The 15,971-nt window shown below is 42.4% G+C and overlaps 1 protein-coding gene across 11 annotated transcripts in view; it reads left to right on the top strand.

Moving 5' to 3' along the window:
* mecom (MDS1 and EVI1 complex locus) overlaps positions 1-15,428 on the top strand; it is a 148,541-nt gene extending 133,113 nt beyond the window's left edge. For 8 of the 11 annotated variants that reach the window (XM_020600343.1, XM_020600341.1, XM_020600337.1 and 5 more), the window contains 10 exons: positions 883-2,278; positions 2,532-2,622; positions 4,050-4,076; positions 7,472-7,638; positions 7,967-8,044; positions 9,662-9,831; positions 10,853-10,997; positions 12,909-13,151; positions 13,277-13,463; positions 13,545-15,428. In XM_020600343.1, the coding sequence (XP_020455999.1) occupies positions 883-2,278; positions 2,532-2,622; positions 4,050-4,076; positions 7,472-7,638; positions 7,967-8,044; positions 9,662-9,831; positions 10,853-10,997; positions 12,909-13,151; positions 13,277-13,463; positions 13,545-13,679 (2,639 nt within the window). In that variant the 3' untranslated portion in view covers positions 13,680-15,428. The remainder of the gene's footprint in view (positions 1-882; positions 2,279-2,531; positions 2,623-4,049; positions 4,077-7,471; positions 7,639-7,966; positions 8,045-9,661; positions 9,832-10,852; positions 10,998-12,908; positions 13,152-13,276; positions 13,464-13,544) is intronic. The other 3 variants (XM_020600334.1, XM_020600338.1, XM_020600336.1) reach the window with 1 other exon arrangement.
* Positions 15,429-15,971: the final 543 nt, after the last annotated feature.

Genomic DNA, 15,971 nt, shown 5'->3' with positions numbered 1-15,971 from the left:
TATGAAAAATGGGAAAACAATAAGTACTTGACAACAGTCACCCTATGTATATTATACTTTAGCAGTAGATAATGTTGACAGATTAATAATGACTGTAGATAATGTCACATGGTGAGGTTTTGTCTGGGGGATGGGTGTTGCCACTGTACAATAGGGTTAGACAATGTGGCATACAGGGACTGACTGTGAGAAGGTCACTTAGCACAGGACGACAGGGACCGAGCTTTCAGGACAAGGTGAAGGGGCTGAGGGGGTGACAGGAGAGGCTCGGAGGGGGAAGAGGGAAGAGGGGCATTAGAGGACGTGAGACCTGTCCCTGGGAACCGGACTGCAGGATAGGATTCATTCAACTCTGCTTCCTTCACAAACTTAAAATAGAGCCATTGTACTGCATGTGGCTGAGAATGTGTGTGTGTGTGTGTGTGTGTGTGTGTGTGTATCTGTATGTCTGCATGACTGTGTGTGTCTGTGTGATTCAATTTCTCCCTGTATGTGAATATTTTGTGAATGTGCCTCCATGTCTGTGTGTGTGAGATTGTTTATGGACTCCCTGGGAGCGTCCCTTAGAGGACAATGGACCTGGAGTTGCCTGGGAATTTGGTTTGATGTGCAGGTGATGAGTGGCAGCAGCTGACTCACACCATCAACCAAACAAATTCCTGTACAATGCAGGGATCTAGACACACATCTCTTCCTTATTTAGCTGGAAAACAATTGTCAGAGTATTGATGGGAACACAAGCATATCTTTCATAATGTATTTCCTCTGCCTTAGCTTTAGCCAGCCATAAGTGTGATGTTATCCTGATACTGCTTGTGTTGTGTGCGTCAGTGTGTGTTGCATACTAATACCTTCAATATCTCTCTCTCCGTTTCCCTGAAGGTGAGGTATGCCACAAGTCATACACTCAGTTCTCTAACCTGTGCCGCCACAAACGCATGCACGCTGACTGCCGCACACAGATAAAGTGTAAGGACTGTGGGCAGATGTTCAGCACCACATCCTCCCTCAACAAACACCGACGCTTCTGTGAAGGAAAGAACCATTTCACAGCAGGGGGATTGTTTGCTCAAGGTGTGCCACTCCCTGGTGCACCTGGCTTGGAAAAATCAGCTCTGGCAATGGGCCACAGCAGTGCTGGACTGGCTGATTACTTTGGGGCAAGTCGCCACCATGGTGGGCTTACTTTCCCTGCTGCCCCAGCATTTCCCTTCAGCTTCCCTGGCCTCTTCCCCTCTGGACTGTACCACAGGCCACCACTCATTCCTGCCACCACTTCTCCTGTCAGACAACCAACTCATGCACCTGTTGCTGGGTCTGGTGCAGATCTGAGTAAGAGTCCACTGTTGCCTACTAGTCCTGGTGTTCAGGAGTCCCGAGAGCTTCTCAAAGCTCTCTGTAAAGATGGCAGCTCACAAGTTAATCAAATGCCAGGATCAGAGCTCCATACCAAGAGCTCCTCATCCTCCACAAAGCAGCGAAACAAGCAGAGTGACCAATCTGAGAGCAGTGACCTGGACGATGTCAGCACCCCTAGCGGAAGTGATCTTGAGAGCACATCTGGCTCTGAGCTGGAGAGCGACATGGACAGTGAAAGGGAGAGGGGGGCTGCTCGAGAAAATGGCAAAGGCCCCAAGAGGAAGGCCAGTGAAGGAGGCCCCATGAGCTCCGTCCTGACAAGCAGCAATGATGCTAAAGACTTTCCAGGCCCTTCCCTTCTCCAATCCTCGCTGGATGAGCACACAGCTGTAACAGGAGCTGTGAATGACTCTATTAAGGCCATTGCCTCAATTGCTGAGAAGTACTTTGGCTCCACAGGGCTGGCTGGCCTGCAAGACAAGAAGGTCGGGTCTCTGCCCTATCCATCTATGTTCCCACTGCCTTTCTTCCCAGCTTTCTCTCCTCCAGTTTACCCTTTCCCAGATAGGAACCTCAGACCTCCAAGCCTAAAGGGTGAGCCACAGTCACCAGCAGAAGACTGTAAGAAGGCCCAGGCCAAATCTTCATCTGAATCACCATTTGACCTCACTACCAAGCGAAAGGAGGAAAAGTCAGCCCCCTTTGCTCACTCCAAACCGGAGGCCACCAATTCTGTTGGTCAGGATCAGCCACTAGACCTGAGTCTGGGGACCAGGGGCCGTGAACGCAATCCAAGAGAGGAGGAGACAAGGAAGAACATGGGTTATGAAGAGGAGAGGGGAGTGGTGGAGATCCCAAAAGCAGACACCTCCTTACAACATGCCAGACCCACCCCATTTTTCATGGACCCGATCTACAGGTATTGTTATTCCCAGTAGCTTATTTAGCCTTAATTAATATCATCGCTGTACTATTACATAATGTGTAAACAATACAACACACAAACTGCTGTTACTGACTGTAATATGCAAGAGTGTGAAAAAATGTTCATACTGCAAAACTGCAACTTCTAGTGTCATTTACTCTCATGTAATTGTTAATCATAATTAATTTAGTAATATTGAATATTGTTACTGTACATGCGTTAAGAGCTGATAGAAATCTACTATTAGCAGGGTTGAGAAGAGGAGAATGAGCGATCCGTTTGAGACTCTGAAAGACAAATACATGCGGCCAACTCCAGGATTCCTCTTTCATCCACAGGTAGGTTGTGGGAACTGGGACAACGTGGGGCATTTAGAAGGAATATAATAAGTTAGTTAGTAGTGTAGCTGTATAACTCATTTAGAAGGAATATAATAAGTTAGTTTGCACAAAGAAGTAAATCATTAGTGTAGCTGTATAACAACCACTGGTTTCTGTTTCTTCAGTTTTAAAGTTGATCTTTGATGCCTTTTCAACCCTAGACTGATTAAGTTAACAGCAACAGCCCTAAGTAGTCTGGGTAGCTCTTGGTCAATCAGCCCCTGAAAAATTAAATGTACATTCCTGTGATTCGATGACTCTTCTCATCTCACCATGTAACATTCACTGCTAGCTTTCAAGACTGTACAGATGTAAGAGTAGCATGACGTTAAACCAGTCGATATATATCATGATTCTTTCTATAAAGAGCTCTAATTCAGAATGGTTGTCCCACGCTGACCAACCTGGATTAATGAGGATCATTACAGTTTGTGGCTCCAGTATTAGCCAAGCTGCTGCCTGGTAAGCCTGTTGCTGGCTATCTGAAACAGATGTGCAGAAAGAACGAGCACATTATGACACATCTTCCCATAACATGTCTTTGATTAGAATATAACAAAAAGTGATATGCTCCTAAACCAGTGATTTTTGCCTCTGGGTTCCCTGTATGTGTGTCTATGACGTGCTGCATTGACTTTCATTAGTAGAATCTTCCCCTGCGGGTGAGAATGGTCTGGTTGAAAGTGAAAACACCACTTTCTCAGGCATATGACTTTTCCCCCTTTTCTGGCCGTTTCAGGTCTGGTTTTTACAGGCTGTTTCATTTGTCTGATTTATGTCCCCTGTCCAGACTACTACATAGACCCAGCCTGCAGCAGCCACATGGCAGTCCCACATGCCTTAATGAGGTGTCCTATCAGTAGAAACACTAACAGAGTGCTTAGGCCATCTTTATGACTTTATGATGTCTGGACACACAAATCATTCCCAGAAATACCAGACCAGGGTGGGTCTAAGCCAGAAAAGGGAAGGGGCCCTTCTGTATATTTCTCAGGGTGTGTGTTTTCAGTCACCTGACTCACCCTTGAGTTATATATCAAAAGAGGAGGTCGCAAGGCTGAGGAGACTGGAACTTTTTACAGCTTTTAGTTATTCAGCTTTTTTATTTCCTGGTAGGAATTTTTATTGGCTTAGATTACGTACCAGAATTGTATTTGTAGCCTGTTATAATGAGCTTATTGAGCACCAGGAAATGTTGGGCACCATTAGAGGCTCCTGTAATTCCACCACCAAACCTTTGCAGAAAGGCAGCTCATTCAAAGTTAATCATGCTGGGACCCATCATCCCTTCTGTACCCATATATGTGTCCAATGAAAAGCTGCTGATTCATGCGATACTTCCTGGTTCTGACTACATTCTCTTCTCCCTCTATTCCATCCCTCAGTTTCGTTTGCCAGACCAGAGAACTTGGGTAAGTTCCTCTTTAAGCTACAGTACTGTGTGTTTGTACCTCTACCAAACAGGCCTCATCCCCTAATGAATGCATGGGCTGCATAACAGTTTACAACTGACATCATCCACCATTCACATCACACACTGTCTGGACTTGTGTCCATTTCCTTTATTTGTAAGAATTTCATCTGAGTGTTTATATTGAACATAATATTATAGCACATTGTAGTGATTCACCTTGAGTATTTGAGCCTTGCTTTTTAATTTGTTTACATCTTTATATTGCCCTATCCTTGGTCTGATTCACATGAAAGGAATGAAATGGGGATTTCCAGCTGAGCCTCACCCTGCCCATCCAGCAGCTCTGAATATACTATATGTTTGCTTATTTAGAGAATGAAGCATGGGCTCTTAAATGGGCATGGTGGGGTGGAGGGTGGTGTTTAAGGATACTGCTTTACATCAGTTTGAGGGTAACAGTCTCTTTGGGACACTGGCAGGGGGAGGGAGGGATTAGTCCCCCCTCCAAACATCTGGTTCCTGATAAAGATCAACAATTGAGAATGCATCTTACTAATTAAGGCCCTCACAGCATCACAGACATCTGAAGATAGCCAATCAACTGCTGGTCCCAGAGCGACGCTACAGCAACAAGCAAGTTCACAGATGCTCACACGCTGCTTGGGCGAAAGGACGGACGGACGGGGAGGGGGGGGGTCTCTTATACAGAGGAGTAGGGCAGTCATAAAACCTTTGAAAAATCACTTTAGAGCCAAATGTGGAGTCGTTTATCCTCTTGTCCTTTAAGTTTCACACACATGGCATTGTCAGACAGTGGCCTAATGAAGCTGACTTACCATCTGTAAAAATGGCTTCATGGCTGAGGGTTTTTGAAGTGTAATTTGTAGCAGACTGTTTATTAGTTTGTCATTATTCATAAGATTGAATAATTAAATTGTTTGCTGCTCGACCACAAAGCATTTGCGTGGTTTAGAGAATCACTTTCAACTGCGTTTGAAAGATTCTGGCAACAAAATACAGTCCACAATAAAAGATTACGCAAAATATTTAATAAGATTACTTTATCTTATTACACCAGCATGACCCATGCAACAGTGGATTCAAAAATATTTCAGAACTGAAAAAGTGTGTTGCAGAGACCTCAAATGTATTAGTAACTCCTGCAGAATTCAATTACACAGCGGTAATGGTTGGCCAAAGGTGTGAGGTTAAACTCATAATAGAGTACAGCAACATTAGCAGGCTGAGACTGGATCAGAATTTTCCAGTAGATAGAACCAAGATGGAGTAGTTTCAGCTCTAAAAGTATCTTATCAGACAGGCTCAATACTGTTGACAGCTTTAGGGGCCCTAATGGTCCCATAAGTTATGTGTTCTCATTGAGCAAGGCTGACAAACCCGAGCATTCACTCCAGTGCCTGAAAAGAGCCCAGTGAAATACACAGTGCACATTCAAAACAAAATGAATTAATTAAACAAAACAAATAAATAAATATGAAAGCATTTCACCTCCCTCTTCTCCATTATCCCTCGCCTATCTTTCAAACCATACGCCTCCTTCTTTCTCTCACTCTGTTTTCTCCCTTGCCTTTGATTCATGGCATGCAGTATTGGCATATTCATAATCAAATTGACCTGACACTCCACATCCTCCCTCAGTGGGAACTTTGACGGCTGTGGCAGGAACTTTACGCTTGGCCGTCACTCCTAATCAGCCGTTCCCAAAACCAGGCTCCACCACCATGCATCTGCACTTCTCTCTCCAGGCTCTGTTCTTTCTTTTTATATACATTTATTTAGCTAGCTATCTATCTAGCTATACTACTATACTATAGCCTAGTAGCTCATCCTGCTTCTTCGTCTCTTTCTTTCCCTCTGTCTGCTCCATCTTGGCATGAAGTCTGAGAGTGACAGGGGATGAAGGCAGGAGATGGAATGTCAGAGTCAGAGCAGGGCTCTGGTGGAGAACTCGAATCACCATTGATTTGTTGCCTTATTGAAATAAGAATAAGAAACAGGCTGAAGATTCAATACACTCAAAATAATGCAAATTTGTGTGGTCCCTTAAAAGAACCTCTGTCTATGTGTGAGACGGGCTGGCCCCTCTCAGCACAGCGATATCATTATTACCCGTGTCTGGCCCTTGATCAGTAATGTCAACATCTTTCATATTGACGAATGTGCTGTCTGCCTACATTGTGCACAGAATGGTTTACAGCCCAGCAGTGGACATGAATCACTCCTCTGCCACACACCCACACACAAACACACACACACACACACGGACATGTATCTGACAACACACAGATACACACTAAGCACGTACAATCACGCTCACATACAATACACATGCCTGTAGGCACACACATACAAATGCATTACAATGACATCCTTCTCTCTTACACACATATATTTTCTCTTTCACATACACCGATAGCAATTAATCTGCTATGGCCACCATGCAGCACACACACACACTCTCACACACACACACATACACACAGACTAACTGACAAGTACACATATCTCCTCTGAGACTATGTGATGAAAGTAAACGTTCAGCTTCATTAGTAGATTGGCTGCAGTCCTTAATCCTATGGTCCTGTTTGTGTGTTTATGTTATCTGCTATACATGTATATGTGTATTTGTAAGAGAGCACGAGTTGGATGTACAACTCATAAAATGATTCACACCTGTTCTCCACTGACAGTGAATGGGAGTGTACTGTTTTTTGTTTTATGAATCAGTATCACATGTACTTGTCATACACATATACCAGGGATTTGACCTTGTGATGCATGAATCATTGATGAATGTCATATTAAGAATTCACCCAGTACCTGTTTCACTTATACCAACTAGCATGATGCCCGTAAACAAGTCTCATCAATAATACAAGATAAGATCAAATCTGAACAGAATGTACTCATTACATTTTCAGTGAGGTGTAGTTAGTAAACTGTAAACAAATCTATAAAGATCTGACATCAACAGCTCATGTAGAAATACATAGTTACTATGATTCTGTAATTGTTTAGAACATGTCCCCATACTAGTATACTGGCCTAAATTATTCATTTTGCTAATGGCATTTTATTGCATTCTGCAATCAGAAAGCAAAAAGGTGTCAATACAATATCCTGCAGTATAAACACAGGTCTATCTACAGTATCTACAATAAATGTCCATCAAATATGTTATTGTGTCTCCTGTTTGTGAAATCTCACTGCTTTGTTTCCAGTATATTTTTTTGGCTTTTTGTGATACAGCTTTTAGAACTGATAAAACTCTGTTCAGACATTGTGGTCTTTGCTTTGCATGCTGGACTCTACAGTGTTAAATGATTGTGTTTTTAACCAGAATCCTGTCCCACCTCTCTTCTGTCTCTTCAGATGTCTGCCATTGAGAACATGGCAGAGAAGCTGGAGACATTTGGCTCCTTGAAGCAAGAGTCTAGTGACCTTCTACGCTCCGTGCCCTCTATGTTTGACTTCAGAGCCCCACCCTCTGCACTTCCAGAGACATTGCTGCGCAAGGGCAAGGAGCGCTACACATGCAGGTAACTAAGGAAACTGGTCTGGCATGTATTATTTTAATTTTTAACTTTTATGTTGGTCATAAATTTCTTTTTCTTTCCTTTTGATAAATGCTTTCATGTGTTTTAAAAGTGTGTTGGGTGGCTTTTATGAAGGGTGGAGGGTGTAGTCACTTTTCTGGGGATAAGCATTCCTTTTCCTTTTTTAAAAAATTATATAGTAAAGGTTTTTAGATTAGTTATGCCAAATTTTATTTAGTTGACCCATTATCATAAATCAAAAATATACCTTGAGGGGTTTTACAATCTTTAAAATCTTTGACACTTCAAAATGATTTTGATTTCTCAATAGATACTGTGGGAAAATATTCCCACGTTCTGCCAACCTGACCCGTCACCTCAGGACTCACACAGGAGAACAACCATATAGGTAAGACTATTATTCTTATTACTATATAGTTTAAAGAGCCACATTCACACACATGCAATGTCTGTTGGAGCTGTGTGCATTAAAAGGATGTGTGGGTGTGTAGTTTTGATTTGTGACCCTGAGCTGTTCCAACAACATGTCAGCTGAGTAGTATCCTAATCTCTTGCCTTCTGCCATCATCCTCCCCATGTGTCCTCCTCACTCCCTAGATGTACTGACTGCATAGGCACATTATTGTCTAGTCCAGAATCAGATTTGATCAATAACACAGTAACACCCTATGAAGAACAACATTTTTGATGACAAATATGGGTGAAACCACCAAACACTTTTCACACAGCGCATTCTCCAGCTGAAAAGCAGCTCATTCGTCAACAGCGCATGGGTATTTTCCCAGGGATTTTTATTTTTTTTTGTCTACAGTTAGATTAGAGTTTATGTATGTTTTCTTAGGCTGTAATAGCCTGGAATAATTATCCTACTGGTAAATAATTTGCCTGATGAAAAATGGTGTCCATCGCCTGGGTGACAGGAAGAAGGGGGTTTTGAAGCTGTGCTGGTAAAAGAGCAGAGCAGAGGGGAAGGGCAGAAGTTTGGTGAAAAATTGGGGCGATGAGGAGCACAGGCAGATGTCCAGGCCCAGCAGCTGTGGTCATTTCTCTTGTTCATAGGGGCCAGACTCAAAGTGATCTGCAGGCCTACGGCCTACTTACCATGTCAAATGAGGCCTTTTGCCAATTAAACAAGTTATCACACGATTAAGCTCTTTATCTTAGTGAATTATCACAATAATAATAGTAGCAACAATTTTGGTTTGTCTTTGAGAAACTTTAGTAACAATTATCAAAGCCTCCCTGTTCAACCTCTACATACAACAACACCACAGAATTTTCCCGGTGCTGCTGAGGCAAAAGCAATAGTACACATGAAAAAATTACTCTTGTACTACATTATGAGTAAGCCCTGGCTAGCACTGCTCAGCTTTGTAGTTACTAAGGTAGAGGAATGTTGGCCCAAAGCTCGGAGGCCTGCTGACCACAGGGGAGAGAGAAAGGCAGACGCAGGCCTCTGCTGCCCCAGCCTGATAGCCTATTCTCCACACGCTGGCATACCATTAAAGATCACCACTGTGTATTGTAATTTTTTGTGGAGTTGAGATAAGTGTGGGGGTGGGGGTCCTGAGGGACAGCCAATTGAGCAAGCTAATTCCACTAGAAGAAAAGATGTAATCTTCTCGTATAATTTTGCATGAAGAAACTTGGCAAGAGGTTCTAATTTTGTAGGGTTAAAACCGAATCAGCTGCGTGCTTATTTTGTGAGAGGAGAATGCAGTTTTATTGTGCTGGCTCGAGAAAAGAGACAGAGCTGTTTCACCTTAAACAAGCTCTTCCATCATGTCTAGGATTGTGGAATTGCTGGGACTGTCTGTGTGTGTGTGTGAGAGAGAGAGAGAGTGTGTGTGAATCCTACATTATACATCATTATGTTTCCACAGAACACACAACAGGTTCCTGATTCATTATGCAGTACAGCAGTACAGTTGTTATTACAATTAGCATCTTGTGTGTTTTACCTTTTTTTGGGTGTTTAGGTGAAAAATCTCCCCTTTTCCTGCAGGTGTAAATACTGTGACCGCTCCTTCAGCATCTCTTCCAACCTGCAGCGTCACATTCGCAACATCCACAACAAGGAGAAGCCCTTCAAGTGCCACTTGTGTGACCGTTGCTTCGGTCAGCAGACCAACCTGGACCGTCACCTCAAGAAGCACGAGAACGGCCACCTGTCAGGTGAGAAGCAGAAAGCGAACATGAAGTATTATTAGACACTGAAATGATTGAAGTTTTTTTCTACTGTTTCAAGCAATTTTATCGGAGAAAATGGAAGTTGGTTTGCTGATTTGTGAGCTGTATAAATCCTTCTACTGAATAATATGAGTCATAATTTACTCATGATTGGGAACAATTTAAAAGTGAAAAATTAAATCATATAAATCTGCCATCTCTTTCTGAAACAGCACAAAATATTTGGAATAAACTGCTGTCATCAGCAGTACAGCTGATAGGTTGCATCATTCTCAATCTGAATCAGCAGAATGGGCAGTACACCTGGCCAGCAGCCGACAGCAACAGTCCTCAGAGGTTTCCGCTTAATTAGACATGTTCACTCTATCAAATACAGAATAAGTGATCTGCTGAGTTCTCACTGTGCAGCACCCAACAATGTATACCCATTCTTCAGCACATTTTGAGTATGAATTGTGTCTGTTTAGATGTAAATGCACATGCAGTCTTTTCTGACAAAGAGCCACAAAGGTTTTTCCCATAGTTGAAATAATAAAGTTTAAAAACTCACATGCACTGTGGCAGATCCATCATTACAAATGCATTTTGCTTGGCCAAGACTTCATTTTTAATCGTAGACAAGGGCTCATGGTGTCCAAGCAAATTTTTAGAATTCAGTGGAAATGTGTACAACCTGATGCACAATCCAATTTTTTTCTTTGATGTAATGGATCCATTGTTACATCATTGGAAAAACATTTGAATGTAATACAACATTAAAGCATTGTAACTGGCAGATACAACAAATACACTGTTTCACAGTGTGAACAGAATTTATTAGGAATGACTTTTGTTTGAAGAAATGTAAGGGGAGCAAAGAAACATAGGTTCCTGACAGAAATTTGTTTGCATTTTAAAAAACAAAAAAATAAAACAGTCATCATTTAGCAGCATTTTGGGGTATCGCAGTGAAATATCAAAGCACATGTTCTGAGACAAAATTGGAATATTTGTTTTCTTTCTGCAGGTACTGCAATGTCATCTCCGCAGTCTGAACTGGACAGTGGCAGTGCCATATTGGATGACAAAGAAGATTCTTATTTCAATGAAATAAGAAATTTCATCAGCAGCACAAGCCAGAACCAGGCATCTCCCGACCCATCAGAGGAAGGGTAAGCAATGTTTTATGTATTTGTGACTGAAGGTCTGTCTTTTTTATTCCTGATCAGATCTCCATTTATAGAGCTAGAAGGTTATTACAGACAAATATCAGTGAGGACTTCATATATCATTTTTGCACTTAACACATTTACACAGCAGTCAACCTTTAAAAACCAGGGCCTGATCAAAAACATACTGAACTCTCGCAGTAATTGTGGCTTTAATTACAATTGCTGGGCCTAAAAAGACTTGAGTAGGTATGAATAATGGGTCATGCTATCAGTCCATTGTAGACTTGCTTTTTCATACCACCCAGTTAGCTTTTATTAATAATCACATCAGGTTCAGGGGTCTGGATTAGAAAGCAGTCATCTGTGATAGCATTTAAGATAATCACTGGTTTTGGAAATATGCTCCTTATATCAGTTGCCTTTTGGCTACATGTACAAACAGATATCTGTGTGCATGCAACTTCATCTGAGTATTATACAAATAAATTCTTGGAGCTGTGATCAGGTCGGATAGCAGTCAAGAGGTCTGCGCAGGCGTCCGAGTTTGGTTTCACATGCCTCATGTTGTTGTGATCACAGGGAAGATTGTAAGGCCTGATAGAGATCTCGCAGACTGGCATATGATTGCACAGAAGGCCTGTGAGAGCAGGACCGAGCAGCAGGGCGTCAGAGAGACAGGGAGGAGGGGGGAACGCAGCACATCTGGAACCAACATGTCTGTCTACAGGAAGAGAGTAGAGGGAGTGGGGTCAAAGGGTCGGCCCGTGTTTCCTTTCAGAATGCTGTGCCCCTGACTACTTCTGATAGATACTTTATCCCAAGCAAATTACCACATTTGAAAGCGTAATTAGTGAATCTGTTGTCTTAATCACAGAGCTCTCGCTCTCTCTTTTGGAGCCAGTGCTTCTGCTCAGCCCTGCAAGCTCCTCATGGCACAAAAACCAACTTGTCAGCCTTAAACCCTCCATCCTAGTGGGAGCTTGGTCGAAAGCACAGTATATTTAGGTGGTGATAAAAGACAAATGATGATGGAGATCCTTCATGTGCTAAAATATAATCTACATTAATTCCCTCCTTTATGGAATTGCTGTATTCTCAAATGGATCTCCCTCAAATCCAGTGTAGGTATCCTGTTTATGAGTGCACTATAATTATATGGTGTGATGTGCTCGATGTGTTTCAATTTTCTATCTATACTCAGTCCTCATCTTTGGATCCTTTCTGCAAGAAAAGGCATTTCTGGGAGCTGACGAAAGACGTCCCAGAGTGCAATTAGTGAATCAGTCTTAATGTGGTTCCAGATGATTTACCAAATGGTGGTTTCCTGTGGCGCTGAGACAGAGGGACAGATTAAGACTCAGGCAGTTTGGATAGCTGGCCCTCTCTCCCTCCTCAGGGATAGACGAATGGGCCGGCTGGCAGCGCTCTCTTAACTCTCCCACCAAATGGGCTTGCCAGATAAATATTTTGACTATTAGATGAATACGAGATAGAAGAGAAAATAAACAAGGAGAGAGGCAGAACACTACGGTTAAGTGCTGTAATGATCAGTTCTGTGCTGCTGTGCCCAGAGGGGCCTCAAGGCCTCGATGACAAACAGGATTCCGGCTCTGCTCTATCCCAGCTGCTATGTCCTGCTTCGGATGTACTTCTCTGTTCTTCTATATATGTAGAGAAAGAAAGAACTTGTAGGAACTGCAGAAACCAGTATATCTACTAAACCAATGTATAATTTTACGCCGGTGTCTTATTCCTGACTTAATAATTACTTTTTAAATACCTTTTTTTAAGAAGGGATGTGTTTATACAATGTACAGCTAATAAGGTAGATGCCGCTGTTGTTAATTCTCCCTTAACATGTCTACTACTTTATCACACTGTATTGATGTAATCTGTGTTCCTGGTCTTCAGGTTAAATGGTGGTCCATTTGAAGACAAGAAGCCACTGATGACCAGCCATGGGTCACATGACCTTGAAGATGAGGAAGCGGAAGACCTTGTTGCTGATGAAAAGGGTGACGAGCCTAGCAACACCTGTGGAAAACAGGAAGGCCAGGTGCTTCCCAGCAACCTCAGCGATGACATCATACAAGATGAAATTGACTTCACTGGGCCAAATGACTTGAACCTCAACTGCAAAACCTCTCCTAGGAGGTAAATTCAACACAGAGGCCCACAACTCAAACATAATTTTGCATTGTGTAAATGATGATGTGCTGTCAGAAGTATCTTTTGGCTATTACTTATTTTAATTTTCTAATTTTCTACTTGACCGCCAGGTATAAGGATGACGAGGACCAGAGGGGCTACTCGGCCTTGGATCATATTCGGCATTTTTCAGACCTGCGCAAGCTAGAGGAGAGTGAGCAGAGTGACGGAGATGAAGACGAGGATGATCGATCATTTGACTCTGCCTCTCTGACTGAGCCCATAAAACAGCCACTCTTTAGGAAATCTAAGTCTCAGGTAAATGAAACACTGACAGTTTGTATGCATGCTTGTCTGCTTGTTTACTTTGGTGGTTAACTGTAACTGTCTCTATCTCAGGCGTACGCCATGATGCTGTCTCTGGCTGAAAAGGACTCTCTCCACCCAGCCACTCACACCCCAGCCACCATTTGGCACAGTCTGGCACGGGCTGCTGCTGAATCCAGCGCCATCCAGTCCCTCAGTCATGTATGATGAAACCCCCTTTTCACTTTTCTTTTCACCTCTCAACCCCCAACCTTGATCTATGGCACTGGGAGCCCATTACAGGGGCTATCTGAGGGGGCCCCTGACTGTCCACAGAGAAACTGCTGAGCAGAACCACGGCCCATCTGACTGCTGAACAGAGCGCCTTACACACAAAGCAGGGCCACTGTTCATGCAGTACCCTGCCCAGCCCCAGCCCAAAAAAACCTTTAAAAGATAGAGAGCAAAATGTCCCCCTGAGACCTTAAAATTGGTTTCTTACATTAACACCAACCAGGATGTGGTGAAAATAATAATGCTAAAGTAATAATAGTTGTATTTATTCTGCTGAATTTCTATGTTTTGCACAGCAAAGGCAGCTGGTGGACATGGAAGATGGATGTGCTGATGTATCATTGTTAGACTGGATTTATTGGCCAGCACATACAAAGCAAGGAGAACATTTTACTCTGCAAGGGTCAGTTTGGTTGTGTCTCTAAGACAGCTGGTTTCAGTCTAGTATGCTGTACTGTTCATAAAGCATAAGAACCCTCTCATCTGACAAAATGTATCTTTGAAATGTATTACAAGAATTCCCTTTAACCCCCAGAGAGCCACAGGTGTTTCTCATAAATACATGTACTTGATGATAAAAATGAATAGTGGAATAGGCAACCTCAGCTCAAATGAAAACGTTTCATGTAAAAACAGTGCTAGCAACGCTTTAATATCTCTGAGGTAATTGAAGAACAAATAAAAAAAAATCGGGCCAGTTTCCCATCTGTGTTTTCATAGTTGCGTGTTTCTGCACAATCACAGCACTGTACACAAGTGTCTACCAACTGTACTCCACTGCTCTCCATCATGTCAGCCTACGCTATCTGTGAAAGGCTATTAATAGACTGTTTTTTTAGTGGAAGAGAAGGAAATGCTTTTTTTTTTTACTGAGATAAGTAGCCAGTGCTGAAGTTAATTGTTGTTCTGTAAAGAGCATATGTCTTTTTCCAAACCCTTGAGTCCATCCTAGTCGGCCAACAATACCACTAAATAGCCTGATTGCTAGTCGTTAGTTACTCCATGCTCATGTCTTTCATTTTTAGACAATCATGATTTTCCTTTTTTTTCTGTTTTTTTTGTGTTGTCGTTGTTATTTGCTGTTGAATGTTGAGAATTGTATTTATTTCTTGGCAAACTGTAGTTTGTTTACTGAATAGCACTGCTCTTAGCCCAGGTGATGGGGGAGATTCCTCGCTGGGCCTATCCCAGACTTCAATGGGGTTTGTAGAATACATTTGAGTGCCAGATAGTATTAAACATACAATTCACTCCTTATTCTTCTAATGAAACCAGTCGATGAATAGACATTACTTAGCTTTTTTTTCTATGACAATTTAATGATTCAGTTGTAAAAATGAAAAACATTATAAAGAATGGATAATTTAAAAAAAAAAGCCAGGTATAATTTCTTCATAAGCGCATGATTGGTCTAGTAAGATCTGTATCTGACATTTTCTACGGTTGTCTGCAAGCTTGTGTTACATTTCATTCATGTTAATCCCTTGTGCCAAACTTATGATAACGGATTACTTTCATTTATTCTCCCGTTTTGAGGGACCAGGTTTTTTCATTTGTCGTTGTTTTGTTTATAATCGATTTTAAAAAGTAATCAGCAAGTTGAGGTACTTTGTTTTAATGCTTTCTACAATGTAACTGTTATGCATTTCAATTCAATACTGTGGGAAGAACAACTAAGAAATAAAGGACTATGGTGTGATTTGACACGTCTTCCTCTCTCTCTTTATTTCTCCTGAAACATTATACACACCTTTTGTGTCCCTTCTCCTTCACACCTCCCCACTCTATATAGTCCTTGTGGGTGTCTATCATTTTAGCCCAAATAGAGATTTATACTAAGAGGCATGAGTCAGAAAACCACCTGCCACTTTCTTCTGGCGCTCCCATGGCCTCAAAGAGCGAGGGAGAGCCTGAACTCTGGTCCTTTTTTTTTTTCCTCTGTCTTTGGCTTGCATAGAGAGGAAAGCAGAGAAAAGGCTGCAGAGGGCCTGAATGTGGTAGTGGGAGCGAAGGCAGGAATGTGTCTTCTTTATTTGTGTCCGTTTGTGGGGCATGATGGATGAGGTGGGTAGATGTGATGACCTGGCTCATCGCTCAAATGCTCAATAAGAGTCCCATCCTGCAGCCGGCCTCCCCATCCGGCACCCCCCTCTGTCACTGCTGCCAGCCGACGTGGGCGGACATTTTGGCTGCAAGGGGTGGTGGTTCAGGAGCTCCGTTGTGACG

This window comes from Monopterus albus, unplaced genomic scaffold, assembly GCF_001952655.1.
Source record: "Monopterus albus unplaced genomic scaffold, M_albus_1.0 scaffold46.1, whole genome shotgun sequence".
NCBI lineage: Eukaryota > Metazoa > Chordata > Actinopteri > Synbranchiformes > Synbranchidae > Monopterus > Monopterus albus.
The sequence above is the reverse complement of the archived record's forward strand: the minus strand, read 5'-3'. Positions and strand labels throughout refer to the sequence as shown.